The sequence below is a fragment of the Scheffersomyces spartinae genome, assembly GCF_019049425.1.
Source record: "Scheffersomyces spartinae strain ARV_011 chromosome Unknown scaffold_26, whole genome shotgun sequence".
In the NCBI taxonomy this organism is placed as follows: domain Eukaryota; kingdom Fungi; phylum Ascomycota; class Pichiomycetes; order Serinales; family Debaryomycetaceae; genus Lizanozyma; species Lizanozyma spartinae.
Genome location: NW_025065073.1, coordinates 105,303 through 118,298, shown reverse-complemented (window position 1 = coordinate 118,298; position 12,996 = coordinate 105,303). Strand labels below are relative to the sequence as shown.

General features: G+C 39.9%; 4 protein-coding genes across 4 annotated transcripts; 2 read left to right on the top strand and 2 right to left on the bottom strand.

The window, feature by feature from the left end:
- Positions 1-71: 71 nt before the first annotated feature.
- Positions 72-1,847, bottom strand: KQ657_003007 (uncharacterized protein; the record flags this gene model as incomplete). Its single annotated transcript, XM_043193745.1, has 1 exon — positions 72-1,847. One exon carries the CDS (start codon positions 1,845-1,847, stop codon positions 72-74), a length of 1,776 nt encoding a protein of 591 aa, XP_043047164.1.
- Positions 1,848-5,144: 3,297 nt separating this feature from the next.
- Positions 5,145-9,027, top strand: KQ657_003006 (uncharacterized protein; the record flags this gene model as incomplete). Its single annotated transcript, XM_043193744.1, has 2 exons — positions 5,145-5,148; positions 6,461-9,027. The coding sequence occupies 2 exons, from the start codon at positions 5,145-5,147 to the stop codon at positions 9,025-9,027; spliced, it is 2,571 nt and encodes an 856-aa protein (XP_043047163.1).
- A 428-nt stretch (positions 9,028-9,455) lies between these two features.
- CBF1 (Cbf1p) lies at positions 9,456-10,364 on the bottom strand (the record flags this gene model as incomplete). Its single annotated transcript, XM_043193743.1, has 1 exon — positions 9,456-10,364. One exon carries the CDS (start codon positions 10,362-10,364, stop codon positions 9,456-9,458), a length of 909 nt encoding a protein of 302 aa, XP_043047162.1.
- Positions 10,365-11,136: 772 nt separating this feature from the next.
- Positions 11,137-12,825, top strand: PDC11 (indolepyruvate decarboxylase 1; the record flags this gene model as incomplete). The annotated part of the gene is made up of 1 exon (XM_043193742.1): positions 11,137-12,825. One exon carries the CDS (start codon positions 11,137-11,139, stop codon positions 12,823-12,825), a length of 1,689 nt encoding a protein of 562 aa, XP_043047161.1.
- Positions 12,826-12,996: the final 171 nt, after the last annotated feature.

The window sequence follows — 12,996 nt, the reverse complement described above, 5'->3', positions numbered from 1 at the left end:
TAACAATCTGAACGATAAGTTAGAGTCTCCCTAATGAACGTATTAATACGTTGTTGACATTGATTATGTAATTATACCTTCTTCATGTGTCTATCTTTCCGATTATGGTTAGCTTTAGATGCCTTGCGTTGTCCATCACGACGTTGCTGATTCTTTACAGAGTCCTTCGAGGAAGCATACAGTTGATGGTGTTGTTTGGCAGCGCCACCGATATCCAACGAACCGTCATCACGGTTGAAGAAATAGTCATCTTCAAACATTTTAAACCTTCTTGAGCTTTGAGATAACATACGAAACCAACCTTCAATTTGTTCATGTGACCATTTTGTCTTTGCGTGTATCTGTGCACGCGTTGGAGACTTACGTTCCAGTTTCTCAAATATTCCACCTCCATTCTTCTTGTAAAGGGCAAATAGATATCGTTCCTCGACCGAAACTCCACCAGCTTGACCACCTACTTTATTACCACCTGAACCAGAGTTACTGCCATCGTCAAGACCGGATGTGCGTTCCTGATCATCGTAAGTATCATCAGGTTCATCTTCGTCACTATCATAGAGAAGACGCATTGCGACATCAAGCGACCTTTGCTTGAGTTCCTGTGATTGCACAGTATTCTTTTTCTCCCGTTTGAGTATCTTAGTGGGTCCACCTTGGAACCGAGCCAAGTCCGAAGCAGGCAATGGGACTTTGGCGGCCGTGGTTGAAGATGGAGGCGGTAAGTTTTCGAGTATACTTGGGTTTTCCAACACTTGATGTACGATTTCTTCCACTGTTAAATCAGGTTTGCTGGCTATTAACCGTTGAGAAACATCAGCGTCTACTCCAAACATGTCTTGAATGATTTGTAGTTTATATGAGTCGACTTCAGGACTTGAATCGACTACAGCACCAGGCGCATTACCGAAGCTAATTTGACTTAAAATGAGGTCTTTGGCGCCTGGAACAAGCTGGTCAAAAGCTTCAGAAGTAGCCACCATAACGAACAACGAATAATCTTGAGCTAGTTTATGGAAGCCATCCAGATCTAAGGCATGCAAAAGGGTTTTCAACTTGTTAACTGTTAACAGAATGAGGGACACCACCATTAAAGAACGTAAATTATCATACTTAAGATCAGGGTTGAATTCAGCTTGAATCAACTCGATCCAATGGGAATTAACAAACTGCGACAGAAATGTAGAAGAAGACGAATTAGTGCTAGGATTATTATTATTATTCTTCTTTATAATATTGAATCCCCCAGTTGTGCCACCAGTCCCCTTTGATATGACCTGTTTTGCTTTGATTGATTGACCAAGCAAATGAGATAAAGTCTCCAAATCAGAAGCGTAGTCAAACTTATGTTGCCGTATCAAATGGATCAAATGGTTCTGCAAGGGCAAGATACTTGAAATGTTCTTCAGTTTCTTGTTGTTGTTGAACTTCAGGATATACGTTCCGTCAACTATCGTTCTTACAAGAGTAACGTTCTCTCTGACATACAACTTGATAAACGCCCATACATGCTCACTGGTCAAGTTTAGCTGGACTATTGAGTAATGCTGTATGATGGCAAACACAAGACACCGTAGACTCTTCTCGTTCTTGACGATCTGAGGGTTGATGGCTCCAAGGGAAAAGAATCCTGGATCGTTGGAGTGTTCGTGAAGATATACCTTAACGAATTCCGAAAGCTGGTGTTGAGATTTAGTGGCGAGATGTGGAGGTGATTTCAGTAAAAGGACTTTGAATAGTTGGATGTACTGGTATTGTAAATTGACCCATATCAACGGATCAACGTCTATTAAAGATGAACGAAGTTTGAAAGGAGGATAATGAGGTATAGGAATGTTTATCGGGTCCATTGGTGTATAATTGATAGAAAGAAGTTGTTGCAGTGGCGGCAATTTCTCAATCATTTAGAAGCAATTTGGCATCACCAAAGTCACGTGACATAACACGTGAGAATTTTGATTAGTATATTTTTATCACGTCCATTACGGGTCAATACTGGGTGCAAACAAGGTAATTAATAAATCGTCAGTAAAAGTCCCCAGGCTTAGTCAATATAAAGCATTGATTTTATTGCTTCACTGGGCCTCAGAAACCAATACATTCTTAACATTTTGCAGTAGTTCAGGATTAAATACATATAGTCCTGAAGATAAACCCAATAGAAATCCAAACAAAAAAAAAATAACAAAATCAACTGCCAAAATATCTATACATATCAATCCTTCTTCTTGCTAGTGAACTTAGCCCCCAGCTTTTTATATCAACTTTATCATGTTTCTTGATATCATATCTTTGTTCAACCTTTTTCTAACTTGGTTACTGAAATGAATAGACTTTGGTAGCACCAGATCACCTATATTACAGAATAATGAAATCAAAAGTCCACTAACAGATGTGAGAAAAGATGATATGGAAATGGTTATCCAGTCTTGACTTTAAGAGTCTGTACCGCATACAGGGCCAAAAATATGATAATGCTTCTAGCAAACCAATAGTAGTTGCTTTTATAGCCCCCTGGAGAAGATATCATCTCATTTGGGTACGATCGGGCACAAAACGGGGCTCTCCCAATTAGGTAACATATGACAATCTGTTAAAACATAACTTTACTAGCTCGGAAATGAACCATTAGTCCATTTCGAATCGAGTGAAACCATCTGAAACAGACAAATACAACTTACAGCCTTAATCATTGTAGAATAATATCATTGAAAAATAATAAAACTAAGTTCGATACTTTAATAGATGTCACGGCAAAACATATATGATTGAATTTGTGATACGGTCAACATTCACCTCCGGATGAGACATACAGACAGCAATCAAACAATATACGTATGTGGCCTAGTTTACTAAGCCATACCATACTGTGAATATCACATGTGAGCATAATCTAACTTTTGATTAGTTGCAAAATGTTCTACCGTTCTCAATAAGGGCTCTCAATAAAGGTATGTAATTCATTAAGGTATATCATCATTAGATATAACAACGTCTAAGCTTCGTTGGATTGGAGCATTGGAACTGAATAGATAAATGGCATACTGAACGGTTATATAATTGTCACCACTTTTGCACGATTAGGAGGTTGGGTCACCTTTAAAGGATGAAAATGCTACGAGAAGGGAAATATGGAAATGATCTTTATACTCAGCTTACCTCCTACGCCTATATTTGTACTTGTCTTCATAGTCAGTTTCATAAGTTAGTGCTTGCTCTTCCCCTTTAGCCATGTCGACCAAATACGTCAAAGAAATTAGTATTTCTGAAAGCCCTATCAGTGATTCCATCTAATCGACTTCTCTTTTCGTTTTCATCAATCAATTGGAAGCTCTCTTACTCATTCCCATTCATACCCATCTTTTCTATAATATTAACAATGATATCATATAATCATATACCGCACAATACTTTTCTCAAAACACATTTACCTTTATCATCTCCTATTGCTTGTTTTACATTCTTTCTAATATTCATAGTGATTATGTGAATTAATTGAGGTTACTACAGTGGCCACGCTTTCTTTTCCAAGAGTTTCTCTTAACAAACTCTCTTCTTATTGGATCATTTATCGATACTCTCATGCTTAGTGATATCTAACGCCCTTTGAGCAGAGATAGCAACTATTTATTTCCACTATCCACCCATTAGATTTTGTCTCTCAACGCTGATTTTATCTGTTGAATGGAATGTTTAGACACCGAAAAATGGATAGAAGCGCTGCACGAGATCACAGTCCCAAATAGATAACAACTAAAATCATAGATAGCACGACACGTATTTGATAAAGGTCTTGCCGCTATAGTCGTATCCAATCACGTGACCATAATGCACATAAAAATAACAAAAACCCCCCACTATTTATTGTACTATGAGCGTTGTCTTGATACTGTTCAAAACTCCATTCGGAACAGCAAAACACGATGCTGCTAATCTTGACAGTGTGTGGTTTGGACCTAGTTGCTTTTACAGTATGGTGGTGTCAGTTAACTGCACACGACAGCAGATCTTAGATGAGGCTTGTTACGGCGATGGATGACATATAGCAGTAGAGAAGTTTAATTTTGTCATCTGCATAAATAATCAAAGACGTCTCCCGACATTGTGTATTCCTTATCATCTTACACGGTAATTCCCGCCTTCAACCACAGGATCAATCCCCGATCTAATGTGGGCTTTGATATGGCCGAAAGTATGATGTAACGTGTCTGCAAAACGCTCCATGGAAATCCCTTCATTTCGGGAATAACGATCTCACGATAATCTATTATTAAACTAAAAGTATCTTGTGACCAAATAGTTAACCTTCGTGTGACCTTTTACTTGAGATGAGCCAAGATTAAAATGGAAACAAACCTTTTTTCACATAACCAAGTAGGTTTTGGTTTCGTGTCTGATACGGGTTCGTAAATCTGACATTTGGGCCATTGTATTTGTCTAGGTTCCCCTTTTATCTAAAATTTTCTTGGCGAAAAACACATAGCAATAACTGTATGTATAATAATTGTCCACAATTCATGTGTATTGTTCCCTGTGATAAGCACATCCAAGTTTGTATTAATTGATATTTAGTCCCTCAAATCTAACAACAGACAGAAAGTCTTTTGAACTTCAATCCATTGCAGATTCTGATAGTACCGTTGTCTCCACTCTGCAAAAAGCGGAGTTAAAAAAGATAGATATCTGTTTGCCGGTAAGACAAAAAAACAAAAATTGGCAATCGGACCGCAATACAGCAAGCGTCGCGCTTACGAGCACACTTGGAATCTAATCATCATTGTAATGTTAGCAACCTGAAAAGAACTTGAACCACTTTTATAATAATAGTTGAGTATAGTGTCTGATAATGTCAGCAAAGACCGCCTACATCTCCGACATTTTAGAAAATGTAGAAGGGAATGCGAAAAAGGCGAAACAGAACTAAGCCCCACAAGACAATTAGTGGTTTCAGTTAAACTTTTACCCGTAGAGCTTATGTGGGGGAACAAACGAACCTTGAAGTGCCCAGAAAATGTATGAAAAAAGAAGGTTCTATTACTTGATCAGACAACCAACTCCCAAATCAGAATATAAAAGCTTAATGGTAGTATTAACCGGTTTTCACTAAGAAACAATACAGTGTCTCTTTTTTTTTTAAAAATTGCGAAATGGGTCAGAGTAGCGTTAATAGGAGAGAGAATTTAGCGGGTAGCCTAGCTTAGTATGTACGCAATTCTATGTTATTTTACGACAACACCTCGGACCTGCATAATGGAAATTTGTGCTACATATACAACGGCAGTTAACCAACATACTGGAACAAGAAAAGAAATTCCGTCGGCTCATTTCCCGACAAAGATGGATAACAAGGGAGTGAGATGTGTTGCGAAGTTACATTGAGAACTAAGATTCAATAGTTAGAGTATTATACGCTATCCAATTTCGGAATAGGCAAAACCAAACGTATTTGCGTAAGCGGCCATCTAGTTTAGTCAACAGAGGAAGAAATAAGTTTCCCCCAAAATGGAAGCTGGTAGGGCCTGCAGTACGACATTCCCTCGTGACAAAAGCCCTAGCCGTGGATGCAAAATTAGTGGAAGGCTTTTTCAATGGGAAATATATCCAAATGCCGGCAGCTTTCACTAAGGTAAGTAGTGACCTGTAGATGCGGATACGACTGAGTAAATAGTTAAAAGCCAATAATCTTTAAAGGAGACGGTTAAAACTAATCATTGCCCTAACCATGATCTGATCTCCGTTTCAGGAGAAGTGAAGCCATACGAGGCACTACTATTATTATTTTGGTGGTAAGTACCCTCTCAAGAATTTTTTGTCGGGTCAAGGTTAAATGTCAGAAAGTCTGATGACGTAAAGGTCAAATAGATGTATGTCAAAGCAACATATTTCTTGGATGGATTGCACACGAAGGTTTATTTGTTGCAAGTTTTTTTCTTTTTAAACTACTCTTTTATTTTTGGCTGTATATGTAAAAAAAGCTTCGTTATTGTCGGGTGACCATATATCTACAAAAGCATATCCGCATTTCTCATTTAACAACTGACACGGGTTTAGACAACGTTATATACTAGCATTTACCGTGTCACAGCGATATATACCAACAGAAGCAGACACATAGCAGACACATATAACCACCATCATATATGTGTATCTAAAAAGTAATATTTTGTCTGATTCATAATCATCATTACTATTATAATTATAGAATAGCTGTTATCATCAACAGATCGCAATTAAATATATACATCCTTTGATCCATTTGTTACAAGCAGTATATAACCACCAGACAGAAAGGATATGTTCTGGCTGATAAGACGCTTGCATTTACGCGTTATAGTCACCGTACTCCTATTTCTATTGGTATCGTTTGTCTTTTTAACTACACAAGCCCAAGCACGGTACCAGCCCAAGGACTACAGAAACAGACATTCGCTTTTCAACACAAACCAAAATGTATATAATCCAGCAAGTGAGCACTACGTAGAGGCCGACTACGAGGAGCTCGCTAAACATTTACTAGACGATGAAAGCGGCCTGGTTTCGTTCGAAGGAATGGACGATTTTTACACCAACAACAACAGGCTTACTACTTCGAAATGGTTTGAACTGAAAGTACAATCGCTATTACAACTGAAGATCCGTACGGATTTGGACGACAATCTCTGGTCGCTTCAAACGTACCCCTTGGCTGATACTCGGATCGAGATCCCCGAGTACTATTTTGAACCAGAAAGAAGATACAGCCGTCCGCCTATCCAGCCGTTTGATCCTCGGTTCACGTTGGGTATTTATATTCATCACATCCAGCAACAATTGGATCGGGACCCCCATGGAATCGTCAAGCTCCCGTTCCATTGGTACGACTGGTTAGACATGTCAGTTTTGAACAAGTATCTTTTGTCGATCCCCGGCGAACGTCCGGACTGCTCAATGTTTGACTCCCGTGTAGCCGAAGAGGAACACGAACGTAAGAAGTACAAGAAGGACCACAACGGTAAGGACGAATGGGATAAGTCGAAGCATCGGTACTCTGCCAAAAACACGTGGGAGTTTTGTGTGGATAGTCGGAACGGGTCCCTTATTGATGACGGGTTCAACGAGTTCAAGTTGCCCTTTGGAATTACCCGACAAACTGGGAAGGCGACTGAACCCCTTCGTCAAATCTTGGGCAAAGCTCATTTGTTTTCCCACGGTCTTATCCCCAATCGAATTTTCTTCATGACCAAAACAGGGTACTACAGCGTCACCATCGAGGGGAAGAAGAAGCTTTTGGAGTCAGGGATGGTTGATGATTATTTGCGGTATAATGAAGGGTATATTGATACTCTGGAGGGATTTCAAAAGTTACTTAAACTGCATCCTCCAAAGGAAGATGAAGTGCTTAATAATTATACCTTGACCATCCCTCCAGAACGGTTCGAGTTCAACACCAAGGAGATCATTCATGATTTGGACCATAAATATCTAAAGACAAAGGATGAACATGACTATGCTCTTGCGTTACATTGGGGGACATCGTTCGGTACAAGCCCTCCAAAGCATTTCAATGAAGCCAGCATGGTTCATACAACCTTGGGTGATCATTACGACTGGAGATTCTTTACAGCTATCCGGTACCATGATCCAGAACAGACTTTAAATTTGCATCGTTTGATCCGTGTATGGCTTTCATTCACTCGTAAGATCGGAGTGGCCACATGGATTGCTCATGGATCTCTTTTAAGTTGGTATTGGAACGGTATGGCATTTCCCTGGGATAACGATATCGATGTCCAAATGCCTATTATGGATTTGCATAAGTTATCTCTTCATTTCAACAACTCCATTGTGGTGGAAGATTTGGAAGAAGGATACGGTCGTTACTATTTGGATTGTGGTGCTTTCATCGGTCTTCGGGTTCAAGGAAACTCCAACAACAATATTGATGCTCGTTTTATTGATGTTGATACTGGACTTTATATTGACATTACCGGCTTGGCAGTTTCCGATACCAAGAGACCTGAAAGATACAACAAAATGCCCTTACCAGATACATGGACAGACGAAGACAAGAACAACAATTACAAGGTTAACAAACAATTACAATTGTATAACTGTCGGAACAATCATTTCTCCAGTTTGGATGACATTTCTCCCATGATAAAGACTTATGTTGAAGGTGAAGTTGCTTACATTCCTCGCAACTATACATCTATGCTTTCACAAGAGTACAAGCACGGTATGGATAAGACCATCTATTCCCATTTCATTTACATCCCCAGTTTAAGAATGTGGATCCCCGAACGAGATATCAAAAAGTATTTAGCGTCTCCTAAGCTTTGGGTTAAGTTTTATAGTCAAAATAAAGACTATGTTAGTGGGAACACGAATCATACAGAATATGATCAATTGGTTGAAAGCTTTCAAAAATTAAAGGTTGACGAAAGAGTTCGGGAAGAAGATTTGGATAAAATTGAAGATTTGACTGCCAAAAACTATTTGGAATTTATTCATGAAGAAGATCTGTTTTTACGGTTCTTTAGTCTGCGTAAGTTCACCAGATTCCATGACATTGAAATGGCCAAGTTGGAGAAGAACAATAGTGCTTATGAATTATACGGAGATAAGCTATCTTATGCGTTTGCTCCTATATTGCATGAACCTACGCAGTACCAACATCGTAAGGAGTACACACGGTTCAATGAAGAGGTTGAGAGATATGGGCAATTGGTGGAAGAATATAAATATAATTCCAAGTATGCCGTGAGTGGTCCGACTCAAAGAGTAAGTACACCTCAAGACAAGAAGGCTGAAGAAGAGAAGAAGAAGGCCGAAGAAGAGAAGAAGAAGGCCGAAGAAGAGAAGAAGAAGGCCGAAGAAGAGAAGAAGAAGGCCGAAGAAGAAAAGAAGAAGGCCGAAGAAGAGAAGAAGAAGGCCGAAGAAGAGAGGAAAGCTGAAGAAGAGAAGAAGGCCGATGCAGAGCATAAAGCTGAAGAACAACTTAAAGCTCAAGAAGACCGAAAGGCCGAAGAACAACGAAAAGTAGATGAATAACGAAGGACCTAAGAACGAAGGGCTGAAGAACAGAATTCTGAAGCCATTATAGGTGTTAAAAAGTGGTTGAAGAAGATCAATGATGCTTCACGTAAGTATTAGTTTAAATTCGGCCGAATGGAGAAAGCTTGAAGTTTCAAGAGGTTCTCATCTAGACGTCTCAGGAAAGTTACGGCTGAAAGGAAGAAAGTCAAAGGTTGATACTGACACAACTATATTTATACAGTTCAAATATAAAGGGCCAAAGCAGTCCTTTAATAAGAAGAGAGTTTCTCCCTTCTTTTTTGCAAAGTGCAATGTTATAGAGTTTTGGTATTGGATTGGCTTGTTAATTTAAAGTAGTTTTACAAATTTATTAAACAATAATAATAATAATAATAATAATAATAATAATAATATACAACGAGAAATCTCCCTACTCAGTTTCTTTATTCTGCCAACTTCTTTTCGGCTTCTTTGGCTTGTCTCTTCCACTGCTCGATTTCTCTATAGGCTCTTTCCAATTCTTGCTTCAACTTCTCGTTGGAGTTACTCAACTCACTCACGGCCTGCTCCGTTAAAAGCTTTTCCAAAGTCCATTTCTCCATGTTGTTGCTTTCGTTCTCCTTCAATCTCTTGATGTACTCTACGGCTCGTTGTAAGATTTGAGCTTTATTGGTGTCGCTGGTGGGGATTAGTTGGGCCAATTCCTTGATCCCCAGGTTGATGCTTTCTCTTCTACGACGTTCCACCTCCTTGTGGTTCTCCTTGCGTTGTTTGTGCCATTCTTCCGTGCCGTGGACCGGCTTGATACTCTGAGGAATGGGCGTGATGGTGTAGGGACTACTGACAGAGGGAGCACCTGATTTGTAGACGAAATCTGCCTGCTGTTGTTGGTGTTGTTGTTGTTGTTGTTGTTGTTGTTGTTGTTGTTGTTGTTGTTGTTGTTGTTGTTGTTGTTGTTGTTGGTGTTGGTGTTGCAGTGTCAATTGAGACTGTTGTTGTTGGTGTTGTTGGTGTTGTTGAAGCTGTTGTTGATGTTGTTGTTGCTGCTGCTGCTGGTGTTGCTGTTCATGTTGCTGCTTGAGTTGCTGGACAGCAGCCGCAGCCGCAGCCGCAGCCGCTGAAGGTCCATCGTCCTTGTGTTGATCAGGTGACGCGATAGAAGCAGCAGCGGCCACAATCGCCGCTGTGGCTACTTGATCATCATCTTCATCGTCTTCTTTACTATTGGGAGCGTTGGAGGAAGAATTGTTGGAGTGATGGTCTAACAATTCCGAGTCAATGGCCAACTCTTCTTTTTTTGGTTTTTTGTTGATGTCTGAACCAGACTCAGTTTCCAAGTCTCTTTTACTCATAATTGGATTGTGTGGGTTAATGCGAAGAACGTGATATTGATCGGAAATCCAAGTCACGAGGAATCCATCCACTTTTGAAGGATTTTGGGTTTGGAAATTGTTGATCATGTGCTTTGCGAGGGGGAAGGGACATACCGGTTCTGATAGTTACCACGACCCCGCGTAAGTGTCAGCATGAAACATAACATAACATAACAGTGACAATAGTCGTGTATCGAGCCATATTTTTGGTTTGTCGTTTTATTTTATTTTTTTTTTTAGTCTGGGCTTTACGATTATTATATGTCCGCTCGCTAATCAACCGCCGAGAAATTGATCAGAACAATAAAAACAGACAGACAGACATTTATCCAGATGTCATTACCTTATATTACACCACATAACGTTACTATTGTCATGTACACCGTTTCAATCACACGACACCAACGATATCGGTCTTGGGACACAACTGAGTTGACCATATTCAGTTTGTACTGTATATAGATCCAGTCTCGCGCGCTACCAACATACTCCATCTCCGGTTACATGAGGTCCGGTTAAAAAGGTTACATATCCGCATACTGTTCCGTTCTTTATGCACTTACGGAGCTTTCCCCAGGTTGTACGCCTCACATATCGCCCGCTATTCGCATATGCGCTTATTGGACATGAAGACTCGGGCTTTTTATAATATAACCAAATTCAGCCCATAGGTTTAACTAATGAAATAAAATGTCTTCAATTCTTTACAAAAAGTTGTGTATCAATATAATCAGACACACATTAATTAATTATGGAGGTGACCTTAGGAAGGTTTCTCTTTGAGAGATTGAGCCAATTGAAAGTTAACACCATCTTTGGCTTGCCAGGCGATTTCAACTTATCGTTACTAGACAAAGTTTATGAGGTAGACGGAATGAGATGGGCAGGCAATGCCAACGAATTGAATGCTGCGTATGCCGCAGACGGATATTCTCGGATTAAAGGATTAAGTTGTTTGGTAACAACGTTTGGAGTTGGAGAATTATCAGCTTTGAACGGAGTTGGAGGGGCGTTTGCCGAATACGTGGGGATGCTTCATGTGGTGGGGGTACCTTCCATACTGTCACAATCGAAACAGCTTTTACTTCACCATACTTTGGGTAATGGAGACTTCACTGTGTTCCATAGAATGTCTAATAATATCCTGCAAACCACAGCTTTCATAAGTGACATCAATACTGCACCCAGTGAGATAGATAGATGTATAAGAGAAGCATGGGTGTATCAAAGACCGGTATACATTGGGTTACCTGCCAATTTGGTTGATTTAAAAGTCCCAGCACATCTTCTAGATCAACCATTGGATCTTTCCTTACGTCCGAATGAGCCTGAAGCCCAGGAGGAAGTGATCCAAAACGTCTTGAAGTTGGTGGAAAGGGCTCAGAACCCCATCATCTTGGTAGACGCGTGTGCTTTAAGACATAATTGTCGGGAAGAAGTGAAGGAATTGGTGAATATCACCAATTATCCTGTTTTCACCACACCAATGGGTAAATCCGGAGTGAATGAAGATCACCCGAGATTTGGAGGAGTTTATGTCGGGACACTTTCACATCCTGAAGTCAAAGAATCAGTTGAATCATCAGATTTGATCCTTTCTATTGGTGCATTGTTGTCCGATTTCAATACGGGTTCATTCTCTTATTCATACAAGACCAAAAATGTCGTTGAATTCCATTCAGATTACACCAAAATCAAACAAGCCAATTTCCCCGGAGTTCAAATGAAAGAATGTCTTCAAATGTTAATCTCCAAAATTGCACCTCTTGTTATCAACTATAAACCGGTTTCTGTGCCATACGTTCCCGAATATAATACAGCATGTCCACCAGAGACGCCTTTGACTCAAGAATGGCTTTGGACAAGAGTGTCACATTGGTTTAGAGAGGGTGACATTATCGTCACCGAAACAGGTACCTCGGCGTTTGGAATAATCCAATCAAGATTCCCCAATAACACCATTGGCATCTCCCAGGTGCTATGGGGGTCCATTGGATTCACAGTGGGGGCGACCGTGGGGGCTGCCATGGCAGCTCAAGAATTGGACCCCACTAAAAGAGTCATTCTCTTCGTGGGGGATGGGTCTTTGCAATTGACAGTACAAGAGATCTCCACCATGTGTAAATGGCAGACTAACAATACCTGGATGTTTGTGTTGAATAATGATGGGTATACCATTGAGCGGTTGATCCATGGAATGAATGCGACATATAACGACATTCAGCCTTGGAAGAACCTAAAGATCTTGGACTTGTTCAACGCTAAGGAATCAGAATCAACGAGAGTTTCCACTACTGGTGAGTTGGAATCATTATTTGAAGATCCTATGTTTGCCGTGCTGAACAAGTTACGGATGATTGAGGTGTTGTTACCTCGGATGGATGCTCCTGCCAATTTAGTCGCCCAAGCAAAGTTATCAGAGCAAGTAAATAACACGTAAAACATACATAGTATTGAGTATAAATACATATTGTACTTGTATGCATTTTTATCTCCACCGGCTTAACTCCACCCACAATCAACCCAATTTTTGTGTAACGAATCAATCAGCTTCACTTTTGTGTAACATATATGATAACAAAAATTTTCAAGCATAATCAACAGCTAAAAC